At 61.9% G+C, this 19,297-nt stretch overlaps 2 protein-coding genes across 7 annotated transcripts; one reads left to right on the top strand and one right to left on the bottom strand.

The window, feature by feature from the left end:
• The first annotated feature begins 2,502 nt into the window (after positions 1 to 2,502).
• Positions 2,503 to 5,380, top strand: NRSN2 (neurensin 2). Of its 2 annotated transcripts, XM_075166119.1 has the most exons (3): positions 2,503 to 3,246; positions 4,390 to 4,571; positions 4,683 to 5,283. In XM_075166119.1, the coding sequence occupies exons 2-3, from the start codon at positions 4,395 to 4,397 to the stop codon at positions 5,064 to 5,066; spliced, it is 561 nt and encodes a 186-aa protein (XP_075022220.1). In that variant the 5' UTR covers positions 2,503 to 3,246; positions 4,390 to 4,394; the 3' UTR covers positions 5,067 to 5,283. The 2 variants fall into 2 exon arrangements, with proteins under 2 accessions (XP_075022220.1, XP_075022221.1); XM_075166120.1 differs by lacking the exon at positions 2,503 to 3,246 and having other exon boundaries at positions 4,051 to 4,571; positions 4,683 to 5,380.
• Positions 5,381 to 7,444: 2,064 nt separating this feature from the next.
• TBC1D20 (TBC1 domain family member 20) lies at positions 7,445 to 18,863 on the bottom strand. 5 transcript variants are annotated; one of them, XM_075166865.1, is made up of 8 exons: positions 18,724 to 18,863; positions 15,998 to 16,183; positions 14,702 to 14,785; positions 13,061 to 13,247; positions 12,123 to 12,224; positions 11,083 to 11,224; positions 10,209 to 10,393; positions 7,445 to 10,063 (listed from the first exon to the last, which is right to left on the bottom strand). In XM_075166865.1, exons 1-8 carry the CDS (start codon positions 18,764 to 18,766, stop codon positions 9,808 to 9,810), a joined length of 1,185 nt encoding a protein of 394 aa, XP_075022966.1. In that variant the 5' UTR covers positions 18,767 to 18,863; the 3' UTR covers positions 7,445 to 9,807. The 5 variants fall into 5 exon arrangements, with proteins under 5 accessions (XP_075022966.1, XP_075022967.1, XP_075022964.1 ...); XM_075166866.1 differs by having other exon boundaries at positions 14,702 to 14,782; XM_075166863.1 differs by lacking the exon at positions 18,724 to 18,863 and adding an exon at positions 17,624 to 18,180.
• Positions 18,864 to 19,297: the final 434 nt, after the last annotated feature.

Genomic DNA, 19,297 nt, shown 5'->3' with positions numbered 1-19,297 from the left:
TGCCGCAGGCTGCATTTGTGGGGCAGGGGCTGCGTGTGGGTATGGCTGTGCTGTGTGGGGGGCAGCGGGGACCCTGGCCACCCTGAGCTGCCAGCCCTGGGGACATGACCGCAGCAGGGGCTGGCAGTGCCCGGAGGAGCTGTACTGGGCTCGGCAGGGACCGCCGCTTGAAGCAGCCTCTGAGGTCCCCCATGGCCCCGATTCCCCAGGGGCTCTGGGTGTGCGGGAGCCCCTCGGACCCTTCCCGGGCAGTGGGGTGCTGGGGGCAGGGGGGCATCTGCTCCCCGGGGCTCTGCCTCCCCTTTTTGGGGCTGCCGGTTCCTCCGGTCGCATGCTGCCCCATGCCTGCCCATTGCCGTGGGGCTGCGGAGCTGTGACCAGGGGAAGGGCATTCCCTCACCGGGTCCTGGCATCCCCCCGGGGCGGCTCAGAGCAGGGGACCTGCCTAGCCCCGCTGCCGGAGGTGCCGGTGGCCCCAGCTCAGCCCTGGGGACAGGCACTGCGGCGCAGGGAGAGGTGTGTCCCCGGGCCCTTCGCAGGGGTGCTCAGAGTCCCCCAGCCCCATCCCGGGCGGCCTCGGGGTCCCCTGGAGGTGCCTCCCTGACGGCCAGCCATCAGCAGTGTAGATGTGTCGGTGTGTAGCGGTAGCTGTGCGTGTGTGTGTCAGCGTTGCGTTAGCCACGGTGTTTCAGTAGCCCCGGTGCGGGTGCCAGCCTGCGGAGGCAGGCGGGTGTCATGCATCCGACACGTGTTCCCCGTATAGAGCGCGTCCCCATCCCTGCCCCCCCCCGGACCCAGCCCCACACAAGCTGGAAAAGCCAAATAAGCGCCGGGCCAGCCGCGACGCCGGCAGCCTGCTCCTGCCTCACCGCCCTGGGGGGCTCCGCCTTCCCACCCCCGGGCAGCCCCATGCCAGGAGCACCCCAAGCCCCCTCTCATGCGTGAGCCGGGTGTGGGGTTCTCGTGGGGTCCTGCGGCCCCAGAGCTCTCCAACACGCACAGATCTCGCCCAGCACCTCGGTGCCTTCTCGGGGCGCGCGGCCACCGCGTGCCGTGCATCACCCACGGGCCGGGGCGCTGCCTCCACGGATTGTCAGGCGAAACGTTTCCTCAGGAGCAGGTTCTGGGTCAGCACCAGAACCGGAGCCAGAGCCGGGGCCCCCCCGCCCCGGCTGCAAGCACAACACCATCCGCTTCATCCCCGTCCCGTCCCCGTCCCCGTCCCTGTCCCCCTTCTGCCCCCTCCTCGCGTCTCGCTGGGTGTATTTGTCGGGGGAGAACCGTTGTGGACAGTGGTGGATTTTCTGTGCCGTGTGGTTGTAGTGCTTAGAGACCCCCCCAGCGTGCGGCCCCCTCCCGCTGCGCCCCCCGCCTCCCCGCTGCCTGGTGCTGGCTGGCATGCGTGTGCGAGCGTGTGTGCGTGCGCGTGCGCCATCCCGTCATCACTAGAGACAAAGCGAATAATAATAATAATAATAATAAATGAATAATAAAAATAAACCAAACCTCTCTCAGGAAGAAGCCGCCCCGGCGGCGGCCGAGCGGGCCGGGGGCCCCCGGAGCTGGCGGGGCCCCGGCGCAGCCTGCGGACGGGCGCCAGCGCTCGGGGTCACCTTTGTAGTGTCGTGTTAGTGAAGGGTTCCTGTATCTGTTGTCTTGGAGAAACGGGCTTTTAGCCGAGGGGCAGCCCCGGCCCGGCCCGGGGGGGTGCGACACGGCCGGCTCCGGCTGTGCGGAAGCTCGGCTAACGGTTATCCTGACTGTTGTGACTATGGAATAAAGTGTGTTGGTCTGCTGCCCACGGCTCCGGCTCCTCCTGTGCCGCCTCGCTCCTCCCAGGGGGCTGCGGGGCTCCCCGGGGGATGTGGCGTCCCCAGGGGGATGTGGGGTTCGCAGCGGGATGCGGGGTTCCCAGGGGCCAGCACCCAGCTCGCGCCCTGGTCCGTGGGCTCCCGCCCTGGGCCCTGGTGCCTGTGGGCTCCCACCCCGCCCTGTCCCCTGCGGAGGGATCACGGGAGCTGGACGTCCCCTGGGAGCAGGGCCCCGCTGATGGGGGCTGTGAGCGCGTGTGTGCACGCGTGTGCGTGCGTGTGCATCTCCCTGCGTGTGTGTAAGCACTTGCTTGGCGTGCAGTGCGTGCGCCCCGTGCGCGCTCTGTGCGCTGCTGTGTGCGGGGATGCACAGCGTGTCTCTGTGTGTGCACATGCATGTGCTGTGCACGCATGTGCTCCGGGGGTGCCCGTGCCTGCCGTGCGCTGTGCACGCGTGTGCTGTGCCTGCTCTGTGCGCACGCAGCCCCACGGCACCGTCAGCTCCACCCGGGGCGGGGCAGCCCCGCCAGCGCCCCCGGCTCGGCTCAGCCCGCGGGGAGGGGACCGGGGGGGCCGGGCACTAATCCAGCCCCGCAGGAGGGTCCGGGGGGGCCACGGGGGGCACGCGCCGCTTGCGTCACTCCTCCCCCCCCCCCGCCCGCAGCTGTTGCCACGGCAACAAGGGGAGCCCGGAGCATCCCTGGGTACCGCCGGCCCCCCCGTGCCGGGGACCGGGCTGTCCCCGGGGGGGTGGAGGTGTCCGGGGGGTGGCCCTGCTGCAGTCACCCCCCCAGCCCCATGGGAGCGCAGGGCTGCACCCACTCTGGGACAGCACCCAGCACCGCCCCAGGCCCTGGGGTGCCCCGGCCACATCCCCGAAGCCGGGGTGGCAGCAGTGCCCCAGCACAGCGGCACAGCAGCCCCCGGCCGCGGGACACTGCCTGCCTCGGCCAGGAGCCTGGAGGCCTGTGGCTCTGGCCTGGCCGTGGTCCTGGCTCGCCGGCCATCGCTGCTGTCCTCCTGACCTCGCCACGGGCCGGGGCCACGCAGGTGCCCGGTGCCCAGTGTCCAGTGCCCAGTGTCCGGCGCTGCCCGTGCAGGCACGTGCACACGTCGCTGCCACGGCCCCGGCTCTGAGTCACACACAGCGGCTGCACGCAGCATCTCACCGGCTCCGCAAGCAGTGGCGGCTCCTGGCCTCGCAGCAGGGACCCGCTCTGCCCGTTCCCCTCCACCCTGGCACAGCCCACCCGCCGTCCCCACCCCGGGTCCCTGGGAGGAGGACGGTGCCGGGGCTGTGTTGAAGCTGGGACTGGCTGCCCACCCGTGGATGGTGCCGTGGGATCCCTCCCAGACACGAGGACAGCAGAGGGACCGCTGCTGGTGACGGCCCTGGGACAGGGAAGGATGTGCTAAGGCCTCTGCCCCCCCAGAGGTAAGTGGGGAGCAGGCAGGGGTGTGGGCAGGGGTGTGGGCAGGGGTGAGCCTGTGTGGGGACACGGGGGGATGCAGGATGAGGGCAGCCTGGAGCGGGGGGCAATGTGATGGGCACCAGGGTTGTCCTCGGGGTAAGCCCCCTCCCCAAACCGTGGCAGCACCAGGCTGGGCCCCCCAGACCCCTGCATGTGGGAACGGATGGAGGAACGAGTGTGTCCCCAGTTCCGGGGACACCCAGGCTGGGGCAGAGGAGCTGGGGCTGTGCCGGGGGGGGACAGCCGGTCCCGCGGGCAGCGCGTTCCCCCCGCGAGGCCTCTCTGGCGCAGGGCTTTGTTCAGCGCCGCAGCCGGCACCGAAAGGGTCCTGGTCCCCCCTCCTTGCCCTCCTCCGGGCTGACATTTCCACACACATCCCCCGCCCCCCCCGCACCCGCACCCGCACCCGCACCCACCCCCACCCTGCGGGGCCCTGGCAGGGGCTGAGCCGGCCGTTCCCATGGCAATGCCCCATCCCTGAGCAGGCGGTGGGGAGGGGACGCGGTGGCCCCGTCTCCGCAATGTGGTGGCCATGTCCCCCTGTCCCTGCAAGGCAGTGGCCCCTTGGCCACCCCAAAAGGTGGCCGCATCCCTCCCCGCCACCGCCCCTCCCTCCCCATCGCCGGCGATTGGGTGGCTGCGGATGGCCTGATGTCGGGCCTGATCCTGCCAACAGAGCGGCAGGGGCCGTGCTGGAGCTCTGCCGGGTCTGGATCCAGCCCAGGACGGGCAGGACCCCGTGGTGCGGGGGGCGGCTCCCTTCCATCCCGTGTGGAAGCCCCACCGGGATACGGGCAGCGGTGCTCTCGGTCACCCCGAGGATGTGGCCTCGGCCTCGCTGCCCCAGCTGGGTCCTGGTGGCCAAGACAGAGCCCTGCAGGTGGGGGGAGCAGCTCTTGGGGTCCCTTTTGGTGCTCCCCAAAACAGACAATGGCCCCTGCATGGGGGGGTGCATCCAGCACCCTGTCCCCCATTCTGCACCCCGGGGCGAGGGCAGGAGCCTACTCAGCCCCGCGGGTGCTGTGGCTGCAGGAGGGGAGTGGCTGTGGGTCCCTGGGTCCTGTCACCCTCCCCACGGCCTGGCCCGGCCCCCCTGTGCCCCCCAGGCCCGATGCCCACCCACGAGCCGGATTGCAGCTGCGGCCGCGGGCCCAGCGTGGTGCAGGGGAAGTGGTACGGGGTCCGCTCCTACCTCCACCTCTTCTACGAGGACTGCACCAGGGCTAGCCCCGACTGGGACGGCGATGGGTCCTCGCCCCATGGAGCCTGGGCCCCCCTCATCTGGAAGGTAAGAGACCCCAAAAACCCTTCCTCCCGCCTCCCCCTGGAGATGCACGCCCCTGCCCGCATCCTGCGCGGGGTGCATCCCACCATGGCGTTTGGGTGGCCCTGTCCCCAGGTGAGCCTCTCCACGGGGACCCTGTTCCTGCTCGTGGGGGCTGCCGCGCTGGCTGCCGGCTCCCTGGTGCCCCCGAAGCTGGAGGGGATCGGGGAGGAGGAGTTCATGGTGCTGGACGTGCAGGCGGTGTGGTACAACCACGCGCTGGGGACGTGCCGGCTGGTGGGCATGGCGCTGTGCGCGGCGGCCGGGGCGCTGGGCGCCGTCGGGCTCCTCTCCTGTGCGCTGGCCCCGCGCCGCCCCCGGGAAGAGGAGCAGCAGCTCTCGCCCATCCTGTGTGGCAGCCCCCCGCCGCAGCCCCCCCCCACCTTCACCCTGGCGGGGACGGCGATGCCCTTCGGCGTCTCCCAGGTTCACGGTGTCCAGCCCCGGCGGGACACCTGAGGCTCGGGAGGCGACGGGGGATGCCCGGCACAGGGCCAAGCCGTGCTGCACCCCGGGAGCCGGCTGGATCACCTGGAGCTGGACTGCTGCGAGCACTGTGGAGCATCCGGCTCAGTCCCGGCATGGCCACCACGTCCCGCCACCCCTGCGGCCCCCGCACCCCCTTCCGCAGCTGCCGCTGCTGCCACTGCTCAGTAAAGATGCCAAGAAATGCCTCCGCTGGCGGCTCGGTGGCTGTTGCTGTGTCTGTGTCAGAAACGCCGCGAGCGCCGGGTTTCACGTGGTACCCACCGCCGGCAGCACCTCATTCAGTTCGGATCAGAACCCGGGAATGAAACCATTTGGTCCAGTTTCCCTTTCGGAGGCTGCTGAGGCCGTTGCTGGTGGCTGAGCGCAGCGGTGGGCACCCGGAGGGCACAGGGTATGGGCATGGAGCAGGAGGCACAGTTATGGGGGCACATGGAGCCATGTGCCCTCTCCTGCCAGCCCGGCACAGCCCCGTGCACCACCTGCCTCGGCCACCAACATCTCAGCCCCCCTGGGAGGCCCCTGCACCCCGGGGTGCTGCTGCGTCTCGGCAGGATGGTCCTCGCTGCACTGCTGGGCCGTGCTCGGGGACCAGTGTCACTCTGGGAGCAGAGACCCCCCGGAGCCCCCGGGGGCATGGCTGCCGCTCGCCCGGGGGCTGCCCGCACTCCCCGTGCCGTGAGGCTCCTGTCCCACGTCTCCCTGAGGCTGGGACCCGCCAGGGCCTTGCGTCACCCCACAGCAGCCCATGTGTTGCAATACACAGGCGCTGTGCAGCACACCCGGCACCACCGGCTGGGCTGGGGCGCAGCGGGGCAGGGGCAGCCGTCCCCTCCGCCGGGCACCAGGGTGGGAGCGCGAGGGGGGGACGGGGAGTGAGAGAAGGGCCCGCCTCCATGCCCTTGTGGGGTGCCCATACTGGTCATGCACGGGGAGGGTGGTGGGGCAGCGAGGCAGGGCAGGCAGGGCAGGCAGGGGAGCCGGGCCAGGCCAGGATGTTACAACTGGGGTCACAGCAGCATCAGCCGCAGCAGGGCAGGACGGGACAGGAGCTGGTGGCCACCAAGCCCAGCCCGGATCCAGCCCAGAGGAAGGAGCTGGAGGAGCCCAAGGACAGCCCTGAGCCAGCGAGGCCAGAGCCCCCGCGCCTGCAGCCCTGCGCGGTGCCTGACTGCCGGCCCCATACGTCCTGCTGGAGCTGCAGAATGGGGCTGCTGCGCCGTGCATGGCTCCACCGGCCAAGTACCGCTGCCAGGTACGGGCACCCTGCGGTCTCCGGTGTGGGCAACCGCTCGAGGAGGATGGGGAGGAAGAGCTGCGCAGTTACGTGCCCGGAGGTGCCGGCAAACAGGAGAGGAAGAGGAGGGCTCCAGGGCCTGAGAGCGGAGGTACCCAGGAGAGCAGCTGGTGGCTGTGGCAGGATGTGGCTGCCTGGACCAGGAGGCCACTGGGAGGGCTCCGTGTGCGGGTCAGCTCCGGGTACCCAACCCCATGCCCTCGGGGAACTGGGGGACTGTGCTGCCAGCAAAGCTCCGATGGCTGGGAGCAGGCATAGGGGGAGTCAAACACAGCGTGGCCCCCACCCTCAGCACGGTGCTGAGCCGTGCCAAGCTCTGCCCAGCCTGCCCGTGCACAGTGTGCCAGGCTGCATCCACACAACAGCTCCTGGGAGGGACCCGGCTCTTTGCACAGACCCCCATTTCCCTGTTCGTGCTCTTTTTGGGTGAATAGAAGTCGTGTGACATTTCCTAGGGGGCTGTTCTCTCCCCCGAGTCCCACATAAGCCCCAGCTGCCCGGGCCCCGGCAGCTGGGCATCACATTAACGCAATAAAAAAGGCACACGGTACAAGGAACAGTGCTTCGCTCTCCGGGCTTCCCGCCGCCCCCCAAAACCCCACTGAGCCCCCAGCAGCCCTCCACACCCTGCGGGCCTCTGCCTGCGTGTCCCTCCCAAAGGGCTTTGAGCGCTACCGAGAAAATTGCTCCTGGAGAGGAAGCCACAGGGAACTAAAAATAGCCCTGGCCCGATCTGGTAAACACGGCCACCAGCCTCCTGCCACCCAGCCCGGGGACGGCGGCTGCATCACCCCGGCTCAGCAGAGCATGCCCGGCCGCTGGAGGCTGCACGGGGGAAGCGGTGACGGCGGGGCCTCTGCCCACGGGCACCGTGCCCGGGATCTCCTCCCGCAGCCAGGCGCCCTGCAAAGGGGGCCGGCAGGTCAGGTTATTTACAGCCCCGCTCTGCCCGCCGTGCCGCTGATGGGGGGGTACGCCCCGGAGAGCCGACGGCACATGCACGTCCTGGCGTTTCACCAAAGGCAGGCAGATGGAAGGACAACAGCAATCGGGGCACGCAAGCGCCGTTTGGCTCCGCTCCTGCTTCTCTTCCCATGGGGCTGGCGGGTGTGATGCCACACGGGTCAGTGACCGCAGCGCTGGCCTGGCCACTGCAGGGATGTGCCAGCTCTGCGCCACGGGGTGCCACGAGAGCAGATCTGGCATCCCCGGCCTCACGCCATGGCCCCTGCCAGCACAGGGGGAGGGAAGGAAGTGTGTTTAGTAACTGTTTATTTTACAGTTATAGGGTTTGTACAAATCTGCATTTACACGGGTATGTATAAGTCTTTGTACAGAGTAACTGAAGCACCCGAAGCGACCGTCTCCTCCCAGGCCCTTCCTCCCCAGGGACAACGCAAGAACTAAAGTGCATCATGGCCAGAGAGCGAGGGGCTGCAGGGACTTCCCCCGGGGGGGCTCCAGCCATCCCCTCCTTCGGGGCAGTGGGGGAGTGTACAGAGGGGGCCCCAGGACCTCCAGCAGCACTCCCAAGTCACCACAGACACTCCTGCACCACGACTTTCTAAAGTGCTAAATCACCCAGCCCTCCGCCCCGCGCCGCTGCTGCCCTGGGGAGGTGCCGAGGGCCAGAAACAGGCTCTGCCTTCAACCACTGGGAAAGGAAACCCGCGAGCAGCCCCCGGCTTTCACCAGTGGCGCGGACAGCCCTGGCCTGAGCCAGCCGCTGGCACCAGTGAGCAGCAGAGGGAAGGGGTCTCACTGCCCTGCCTGCACGAGAGCAGATTCACACACTCTGGATTTCAGCCTGCAGAGGCAAAGGAAACTCCTCTGCTGAGCTTTACAGAAACTCGGGTCAGGCGTGACGACTGCCCGCACACCCTCCGGCCAGCTGGATGGTCAGAAAGGCACGGCCCCTCTGAGAGCGAGGGCCCACAGGGCAACCCAGAACTTGCCCAAAGGCAGTTATGAACCGACAGGCAGGGGGTTGGGACAGGAGGGTGCTGAGTCTTGCAGGGCACGAGTTTTCTTCTCTATCCTGAAATCCGTAACTCTTCAACCAACACCTAATTTTCAGGTGTGCAGCCCCTGGGCACGGCACAGATGGCTTTGGGCACAACACAGCAACAGCGGGGGAGTTGGGTGGGAGCTGTAAGGGACAGGTAAGGGCACTTGCGGGAGGTTCAGCAGCTCAGGGGAGAGGTAGAGGCTTATAGTGTCTATTGGCTTTGTCTCAGTGGGACACCGAGTTGTCTAGAAGGATTTGCTGCTTAGCTTGGAGGGCAGGGAGCGCTAGGACTGTTAATGGGACTGGGTGGGGAGACAGGAGCATTGCAGGGATCGGGGATGGCCTTTCCGGGCAATTCCCTCACTTGCGTTATTCCGAGGGGTGACACTGAAGTCTGATCAGCTCGTGGGGGAGATTTCTAACAGACTTCCTACCACAATGACTTCTGTCCTGTGCAAAGTGTCTCACAAGGTGGAAAAAGCCTTTCTCCATGTTAGAGCCTGCTTCCAGGGCTGTAAAAAAAGTCTGCAACGGGTTTATGGTGCCACTAAAACTTGTGGTGACGTGACCTGGCACATGACAGCACATACCTCGGGCAGGGTGAGCGACACTCGTCTCTCACCTCGCTGACCCAAGATATGACTGCGGTACTGCCAGCGAAGGAGCCTCAGTGACCGAGAGCTAAGCTCCCCCTGGCAGCCCCGCAGATCTGCTCCTGTCCCCTGCCCTTCTTTCCCGTAAACAGATCAGGCTGCAAGATGAGGAAGCAAAAAGAGCCAGGGAGTGTTACACACTGGAGAGCACCTCGTGGCAGGGCGCTGACAGGGGTTTGTGAAAGGTTTGGCTCTACTCAGAGGTTACCTACAGGAAAGGGAAGGGTCGGACCACTGGCAAAGCTGAACGCAGATGGCGGGACATGCTGGCAGCCTGCAGACGGTGCAGGAGCATAACAGCCCCTCGCGCCCCCACACGCATGCACCCAGGCCAAACCCTGCCGTGACACTCTCCTCCAGGCGAGGATCTGCCCTCACTCCCACTAATTATCCCCACAGAGAACATGGGATCGTTTCAGCATAGCCCCCACACGACTCTCCACTCGTACAGTCACCTGTGCGCAGCCTGAAGAGCCTGACTCGTCCGTGCCTCCGGTTCCTCACGAGACGGCGGCACTGCCCATCTGCTCACCCCTGCACAGGGAGGAGAGAACAAGGTGAGCGTTGGTGTGAGGAACAATCCTGCTGGGCTGGTTCCCATCAGTCTCTGTCGCAAAGGCCAAAAGCGTCACTGGACGCAGCAAGAATAAAAAAAACAATCTTCAGACAGGTCGTTTCTGGACATGTCCTTTCATCAAGCATCAGCCCTTCCCACCAGGGAAGGACGTGGTGACAGGGAAGGCCCTTCCTCTGGCTTCAGGGGAAAATCTGCAGTTCAAACTTGGGCGCCCACTCCAGCGCGCTCTTCACCACGGCCAGGGCAGCTGCTCCCAGTGCGACCGTCAGCCCCATCACCGCCAGCTTGACAAAGCGGTTGGTCCTCGGCTTTGTCAAGATGGATTTTGTCCGCTCCTCCCCTCGGAGCCGCTCCCTGAAGCGCTGCCTCAACACAGTGTCTGGTCTCTGCTGCACTGACGCCAACTCAAAGTCCTTAAAAGTGGAAGCTGCAGTTCTGCAAGAGAAGAAACAGGTCAAGGAGCGTCCCCAGCTCGCCTTCGGGACCAGCCTCCTGCCAGGGAGGAAGATCTTCAGGAGGAAGCAAGACCTGACAAGGGGGCATACGGGACACGCGGGCACATGGGCTGTCCTGCACTCACCGTTCAGCCTGCTGCTGAGCTGCCTCCCTGGCAAGTTCGGATGGTGGGAACTGGACAAAAAGGTCCCCAGCTCTGCTGATCAGAGTCTCGTAAGGAAGGTCCTGCGGGATCTGGGACAGGAGGTGGTGGACAGACGCCATGTCGCACTCGCAGTCCAGAACTTCCTGCTCCCGGTACAGCACGATCTGCAGGGAGGAGCGAGAGCACTGAGGACAGCCGGGGAAGTGGGGACAACTCCTTGTCACTCGCTGGCACTCACTTCAGAGCCGGAAGAGAAAAACATTTCGCTTCCAGCTGAAAGAGCTGCCCTTCCTCTGAAGCATTCCCCATCTGGGAAGAGAAACCCTTCCCGAGATTCTGAGGCCATGGAAAGCCCCTTTCTGGGTAGTTAGGTCTGTCTTCCGAGCAGAGCCTGCTACTGGCAGGTCAGAGACATGGGTGGAACCTCAGCAGGGCTTGACTCCATGACTTGCCCTCAGAGATTTGTTTTTGTTGGATCCTCCCACAGGAGAAAGGGCAGACAGACGCACAGCGCAGGGCTGCGCGCAGCCAGACAGGCTCCCCAGCACCCAAGCAAGTGCCCAGCAGCAGGACTAGCACATGAAAGCAAAGAAAACACCAGGTCATGCTCCACGGCACTGAACTGGAGCAGCCTGCACGTATGGACACCCCTAGGCTGCCCCGAGCTCTCCTGGATCCCACCTGCCCTCCACAACCTCCAAGGACACTGCTGGCCTAGGGGGGCCCCTGCAGAGCAGGGTGCAGCTGGAGACAGCAGCAGCACTGCGTTTGCCAGCCCCCCTCTGCAGCCCCAAACTCCCGGCACCTCGCAATGGTTCAGTTAATCCTCCTACCCGTTCCAGCCAATACCTACCACAGCAGCAAAATAAATGGGCATGAGTGGATGGCAAGCCAGGAAGAAGTCATATAATCGCACGACGTGCCTGAAGTCAGACAAAACGTGCCCAAACCAGGTGATCAGCCAGCTGAGAGCAAAGATGGTTCCCACCTCCGCACTGCACAGAGAGAAAATGCTGTTAGGTCAGCTGCTGCCAGCAGCCTGGAAACAGCGCTGAAATGCTCCTGGGCGATCCCTGCGCCGCACCTCCATGCCCCGGAGGGGAGATAGACCTGCTCTCAGCAGAGCTTTCAGAGCTCAGTCCAGATCCATGAACTGTACCTCTGATACAACCTCAAGGCAAAGTACTGCCACTACTCGTCTTGCATCCAGCGGGATCCACAGTAGAGATCCAAACGGTCTGCTTTCAGGAGAACCTGAACCATGTCACTGTCTGGCACACTGACCCAAGGACATGTGAAGTCCTGCAGCACAGTCAACTTTTCACATTCCTTTCCACTCTAAAGGCTTACTAACTTCTGGGAGTTTCTAATCAAGCTTGGTACCCAAAGACATTCTGGCCATGAAACGTAACAGAGACACTTGCCCAGAAAAGGACTTTGGACTGAACCTTCCCCCTTACCTTCCTGCATCTGCTTTATTCTGCCCGGACTACGCTTGTGCGTCCCTGCTGCACAACCTGGGAATTATCCCCAGAACTAGCAACAAACTACAGCAAGGTGACACCAGCCACAAAACTGGGCATGTGAAGCGGTTGCGGCAGCTTTCTATGACTCCGTCTGTAACCCCCCAGCCTTTCCAATATGGACTGCAGACTACTGGGGTGAAGATGGCACCATGTAAAATCCCGCAAAACAGGCAGCATAGGTTTGAGACTGCTCGGAAGCCGAGTGCCACATGGCTTTGGACTGTCACCGTTAGCTGTGGGTCAGCCGTTGACTCACTCGGAGGAAGCCGCTGTGGTGCTGGGGACATGCTGGTGCAAGCAGCCCCATGAACAGTAAGGTGAGACTGACAGGGCAGAGCTAGGAGGCTCCGAGGGAATGTCTGCGTACCTCTGCATGAAGTCGTGCACCTCAGGGTTCACCTGGTCTATGATGGGCATCAGGTAATTTAAAATGTGCTTGGTATTATCCATCGTTGGGTCCATAAAATCCCTGAGGAAAGATTTAAAAGAAGGTCTGTCAAGCAACCACATCAGCAAGTTCTCCTCCAGGGAGGCAGCCAGAAAGCAAATAAACATACTTGTAATAAACAGCTTTGCTGGCAGGGTGGCCGCCAGCCCCAAAGAATTCTGTCTATTTGGGACAGCCTCCTTCCTACTTGTCAGGGACACACAGGGCTGATCCGCACAGAAAACCTGGACCCAGACAATCACGCTGGTGTCAGCTGACACTTCTTACTTTCCTGCAGTGCGTGCATGAACCGTAAAGCCTTTCCAGCACCCAAAACCTAACTCCCCATCTGGGAGAGGAGGGAGAATCCCTCCAAACCACCCCCCAGCTGAAGGCTTGTTCTCAGTGCACAAACAGGAGAGTCACTTGAGCCGGGGCTCAGGGCACTGGCAGTACAGACCACGCTGCCCAGGGCTGTACGAGGCTAAGTGGGAGGCACCGTGCTGAGCCAGCCCCCAGGAGCCGGAGAGGCCCTGACAGCAGAGGCGGCCAGAGAACTATGAATAATGCATGCGCGTTGGCTTTTTCAACTTCAAGAGGTGTTACAAATTAATTTGACAGCCTTCAATTATCCCTTCCCCAGAGCACAACTCCCTGCAAAGCCGCGTGCTATCGTGTGGTCACGCTGCTCTCTCACAGCACCCCTCTGGGTACAGACATGACAGGCAGCCAGCCTTAACCCAAGGTTCGGCCTTCCAGGCTCCGCGGCTCTGGGACAGGCCAGCCCCATCTGCACAGGCTTCCCCGCCGGCACAGGCGTCCCCACAGCTTGAGGACACGCAGGCGGTTCCACTCCCCCAGCTGAGCCCGGTGAGTACCTGAGGTGATGGGTCGAGAGCTTTTCCACCAGAGCCGTGGCCAGTCTGTCCCCCACCACCAGGAGGAAGGTGACCACGATGTCATGGTAGCCCTGGTAGTAGTGCAGCTGGGGGTTGCGCTTGAGGACGTGGAGGATAATATCAATGAGTTCCTCCTGCAAGCCTTCCCTCTGGTCATCTGGCATCCCTGCAGGGACAGCACCAGGCAGTGGTGGGACAGGCTGTGTCACCCACCGGTGCCTGCCGCAGGAGCGAGCGCAGCTGCGATACGCAAGGAGAGGACCTGTGCATTACCAACCCGCCCGATCCCAAGGGGAGGGAGGTAAAACGAGCAGAAAAAATGTCCCAAGCGCTAATCCTGCCCCTCAAAACTCTGATGGCCCAGGGGAAGCCGGCCAGTTGTTAGCTTGTTTCATCCTCGGAGCTGCAGTGCCCCTACCTGCGAGGAAGTCACCGTGGAATGACAGGAGCAGGTTTTACTGGTGTTTGTACAGTGCTGCGAAGAGCGAATTGCGCTGCACATCCAGCACTGCTGAGGACATTTTAATAATTTTTAATTTCCCAGGGGTTCTAGAAAAAAATTAAACAAGACCCATTTTCACAGAAACTGCGCCAACTGCATCAGGCTGCGAGGCCTCCATCGCCACAACTTTGTATCGGTCCCCTGCTAACAACATGTTTAGGGACAGGATGTCACAGGAAAAACATTGTTCCTGCCATGCACAGCTGCAGCCAGTTTCTGGCAGTCCTTGTCAACAGATAAAATGCCCAAAGGCCAAGCAGAAAGTCCCAGCGGAGATCCTGCAATGACAAAGTTCTCCTTTTCCCCTGCTTCACTAATGCGTCTAAAAATAGGCAGGAGGCTGCCATTCAAGGGCAAAGAAGTCTGTACTAGCAGACCCTCCAGGAATCAGGCTTGCACATAGTATCCGCACTCGAAAGAGAATCAGGGTGAATCAACTGTTTATGCAAAATAAAAGTAGCAGAAAGGGGAAGCAGATTCTGGCCAGGAATAACGACTGCTCTGCAGAGTTAGATAGCTGCTGGATTAAATGATTTATAAATAGCACAACAAGGCACCAGCCACCCATCAGAACTAAACACTGCAAAAACATTTTGCTTCTAAAGGTTCAGAGTTCTCTTAAATTTGGTGCATGAACCCCATTTTGAGACTGTTTTACACCAGAAATCGTTCTAACCACTGACAAACCTGCTTTCCATGCCCCTGAGCTAGACCATGGTCAAAAATAAACTGAAGTAAACGGTACATTTCTCAGCGCTCCATCTATCCTAATCTCACCCTGCTCACAGCAGGTGAGGGGCACGCAGGGTCCAGGCCTCTCTGCGCGGCAACTGTTCGACGGTACCGGCCTGCTGGCAGAGGGGCTCAGCAGGGCAGGGGGAGGTGTAACGTTGGAAGAGCCACATCAAAAACCAGCTGTAGCACAGGCAGCTGAAGGAAACCGATAGCCGCAGAATGGCTCCGCTGCGTGAAGAAGCTGCTGTAAGCTCAAAAGGAAAATGCTTTCTAGAAGCCAGGCTCTCGGAGCAACGGAGCATCACCTACTGCAACCCCCCAAGCAAGGTCTGAGCCAGGAGGAGCCCCACGGCACAGAGCGGAAGAGGAAAATCCCCTCTCACCTGGTGGGAAACGGCGCAGGGATCGCCGCACGTCCAGTAACACTTGCTGGTAATCTTTATTGTCCTCTCGCAGCTCCTTTCCTGCTGAGAAAAAGAGGAATATGATTAACACCGAGTAGTGCAAAGGTACCGGGAAGAGAGCTGGGCGAGGGAGCTCGGAGAAACCCTGCTGAAGGCAGGAGGATGAGGCTGCACACACAGACACACCACCCCATCGTACGTCCCCTTTTTTGTACGTCACACACCAGCCCTGTCCCCTCACTCGCATTGCCGCGTATTCTGATGCTAACGGCACTTCAGTGTGAGGAAATGAGACTATTATTTCTTTAAACAACATACATTGAAGTGCTTAAACTGACACCACTCCCAGCGTTCCTGGAAACATCTTTGCTCCACAGTTTTGCTGTGCAATGCAAAGCATACTCAGCAGCAGCCAGGCACGATACGCTGTGGAGACCACAAAGAACAGTTTATTAAATAGAAATAATTCAGAAGAAAACCCCACCCACGGGTAGCTAAGGTAATTAAAACAGAAGAGAAAAAATTTCCTGGCACACTGAACTATCGATGCGATCACGTGAAATTAAATGTTGTCTTCCAGTAGCTCTGATCACCTAATGTAATCCGGCTCTTGACAGACGTGGGGGGATGCACACTTCTGAATGGCCACAGATCAGGAACGACAACAAAATCTGTCCTGGGGACAGTGACCGTAAAAGCTACAGGACTTGGAGCCTCTGCATTGCCAAGGTTTAAAAACCACGCAGGTACTTCATCAAGAAGGTCATTTTCCCTGCTTCTGCTCTGACCAAGCACCACATGTGCTTCATGCAACAAACTGCTTCATCTATGCCTGGAAGAGACACCTGCCAAGCCAGGGCTCAGCACAGCCACCTCTCCATGGGAGCAACAAAAATTAAGTTTGATCCTTTCTGCTGCAGATGAACTTACACGTGCCAGCTAATTGGTCAGGGCCACACCAACCGCATCCGAAGGGAACCGATTTCCATCACTATCACTAAAGATAACTACACCCTACAGCACAATGGAAATGTTGTTTTTAGGAACTCGTGTATTTCCAAATCTGCCATTTACATACAACACGGCGCGCGAAGCTTCGGCATTCATGCTGCAGCGAGTCCCCTTCGCACATGAGCTTGGTGGGAAACACACCAGCGTACACAGGGAAAAGCTGGTCAGAAAGCACGTGCTTCAGCCTCTGCCATCCTTCCTCTAGCGTGCATAGAGATCACCGAGCTGTTCTTCCAAAGCACCCGAGTCCAGGCTGTTCCATACCTGGAAGAGGGGGCAGGTCGTCTGTATTAACACTTAGCAGCTTCGGCCACACTTTGCAACGAATCTCATCTGTCAAGAGCCCCCCCTCGCTGATCGCCATCCGCCTGAGCGCAGCCACGTCGATGGGGTCGCTGTTCAGAGCCTGATAAATTTCTGCCACTTTTCTTTTCTTCTTAGAATCAAAGTCTGTAAGAAGACCACAAAGAGGCAAGCTGATAGGGAACGCCAACACACGGGGGGCAGCAACTCAGATCAGGGGGGCAAAAAATCCACTCACAGCGATGTCACACAACACACACGTCACACACACAACAAGGGAGATGACACGGGACAGTCGGCACACGACCCACCAACTGACTGTCCCCATCTCAACAGGCTCAGCATCGGGGCACCCCACAGCTCGCAGGGCACCCCCCACCGGTCCCACCCTGGGAGGCAACCGCTGCTCCTCCCGACACGGGAGCTGCCACCGCTGCCCAGGCGGATCCCTCGCCCTCGGCTCCCATGCTCCCCCACAGATCACGGCTCCATTCAGGACTGCGACAGCCCTGCAAAGCCATCCTGCAGCTGTTTGCTCTCTGACGCAGGCGCCAGCTCAGGTGTCAAGTGTTTCCTAAGACCTAAGACTTCGTGTTCCTACCAACTCCCAGCTAGACAGCGGCTCCTGGATGCAGCCGTCCTAGGGAGAAGTCTGAGCATTTCCATTGACAGCATCAGTCACAAGAAAGGACATAATTATACCAGAGTTAACGAATCACAAGCATATTGACTTCTCTCTCAGCAAACACAAATGTGCCAGCTATTAGTGTACGTGCAGGTTAGCCGGTATTAAACAAATACCTCTGTTTTGTGGAGCACGTGAGCTCGGGGGCAGGTAGGGAAGGGAATAACACACAAAGCACACGGTGCTCTGGTTTCAGATGGGTTAAGCGCACTTACAGGACACAGGAGCGCTTCCCAAGGAGCTGAGAAGGGACACTACTTCACACTGCATCGTGGTATTTGTCACCGCTGCCTCACGCGAGGAAGGAGAGAGGGAGCCGAGGGCCACCCGATATCCCACACCGGAGGGGTTTCCACTAAGGAGGCTTTGCTGAGCAGCCACAGGGCTGGAGCGCAGGATGAGGCGCAAACAGTGCCTTTACTTAAAGGCTTTTTCCAACAGATCAAACTAACACCGCTCTTGGGATCCAAACAGGATTCGTTCGATAAGGGACGTGTCTGAATAGGATTTGGGGTGGGAGGAATTAAAAGGATCCCGATGGAGAAACAGCTGTTTCTCCACGCCCCACCCTCCCGGCAGCGACTTGGGGAATGCGTTCCTCTGCCCACGTGGCACCTCCGGCGTCTTGGCGCTGCCCCGGCCCTCTCCCTGCTCCCGGGAAGCTGCGTGCGAGCGCCTGGCTGGAAGCACCACTTTCTGCGGCGTCTGAATGGGAGACAGCGGGACAGCAGACTGCTCAGACACACGGACGCTAAGTAGGTCAAGTGGTGGATGAGGTCCCTTCTCAAAGTATCCTTTTTAAACACTTTTTGGATGAAAACAAGCTGTAACAGCCTACGACAGATCTCCAACTCTGCTCTAAACACCAAGTTCCTGGTAATGTTAAAGCTTCTAACGCTTACCCAGTGACCACAATTTCCTTTTATTTCCTTTCCCGCCCCTCATGCAAGCACAGTTGTTTGCACACGAGCAGAAACCAGCTCTGCTCAGCTGGCCGTTCCCCATCTCCTGCGACACGCAGGCACTGGGCTGTCACATACCGAAGCCTCGGGAAGGAGGAGACAAAGCCTACGGAAGAAGAAACTCCTGTTCACAGACAAAGAACTTAAGGAGTAGTACGAAGGAAGGAGCACGTATTGCAGGCTCCTCTTCTGGGACTGACTGGCAAATACCCCAATATTTACACTGTTCAAACATACAGTGAGCAATAGCTGCAGGTATTAAAAAACCCCTGTATTTCAAAACCTTTTTTGTGCACCCACAAAACCTCAACTCGCAGCATCAGTTACACCTTGCCGGACAGCCAGGAACACAGCCTCAGAGCGCGGGGGCTTACCGCACCCTCACTCAAACCGCACCGTCAGGGAAGGTCCACCTGACCGGCCCCGAGGGGATTTTTATTTACTTGCAGGGCTAAAAACAGCGCCCGGAACTGTTCTCACTGACGAGCCCCCGGAGAACGCAGCCGATCCCGGCGGGCCGAAGCGGGATGAACGCCCGCACCGGAGCGCGGTTCCAGAGAGGGAAGCAGCCCTGCATTCCCCTCGGCTGAAACAACGCGCAGGCACCCGGCACCGGCACTTACACAACGCTTCGCAAGGCCGGGCCAGCCCCGGCGCTGCTGCAGAGCCCCCCCCCGTTACTGCCGTGGTGGGCGGCCTGGAAAAGCCAAGCGCGGAGAGCTCAAGGGCCCGGTCTCGAGTCAGGCAGCGGCCAAACCGCAGCCCCGACTGCTCCCCGCCTGCCCGAGCCCGCAGCCTGCCGAGGGAGCCCGCTCCCGCGCCGAGGGACGGTTCCACAGCCGCGGGGGGTGGGCCCGAGCGGAGGGTTCGGGCCCCCGGGACCCCCGGGCCGGCCCCCGCCCGCCTCCCGCCGGGGCCGCTCCGAGCCCCGCCCCGCCGCTAGGGGGCGCCGCCGCGCCTGCAGGGGGCGCTCCAGCCCCCACCTGCCTCAGAGGAACCGGCGCCCCCCGCCCGCCCGCCAGGCCCAGCCCAGCCCGTACCGTGGCCGCCGACACCGTTGCGCGGCGGGCTCCGCCGGGCCATGTTCCCGTGCGCTGCGGCGCATGCCGGGCCGGAGACCGGGCCGGGCCGGGGCTCCGCGCTCCCCCGCGCCGTCCGGTCCCGTCCCGCCCCCACCCGCTCCCCCCGCCCCTCCGCCGCCGGCGCGCGGGCGGCACGTCACGGCATTTCAACGCGCAGGCGCAGCTCCTTGAGGCAGATCACGTGGTCGGAAGGGGCGCGGCGCGGTTGCGCATGCGCAGAGGGGAGGGCGCGGCACGCGTTTGCTCACGGGCGCTGCTCAGCGCGCGGGAACGTTCGTTTAAGGTTTTTATTAAACTTTATTTATTAAACCGTGCGAGGGCTGGGCGCGTCCGGAACCGCCCCTCCGTGCGCAGGCTTCCGGGCTTCCTCGTGCAAGGGCTGACGGGCTTGGGCACCAGCCGCTGGCCGCCCCGCTTCCCTGCGGCTTGTCCGCGGGTGTCGGCCCGGAGGGAGCCGCGAGCGCCCGGGTTGCAAAAATAGAAATAATAGAAGAGAACCGGGCCGAAGGTCCCGTGTAGCTCAGAACCTCGT

The sequence above is a fragment of the Calonectris borealis genome, chromosome 17 (genome assembly GCF_964195595.1).
Source record: "Calonectris borealis chromosome 17, bCalBor7.hap1.2, whole genome shotgun sequence".
Taxonomy (NCBI): domain Eukaryota; kingdom Metazoa; phylum Chordata; class Aves; order Procellariiformes; family Procellariidae; genus Calonectris; species Calonectris borealis.
Note: the sequence above shows the minus strand (reverse complement) of the source record. Positions and strands in the feature narration are given on the sequence as shown.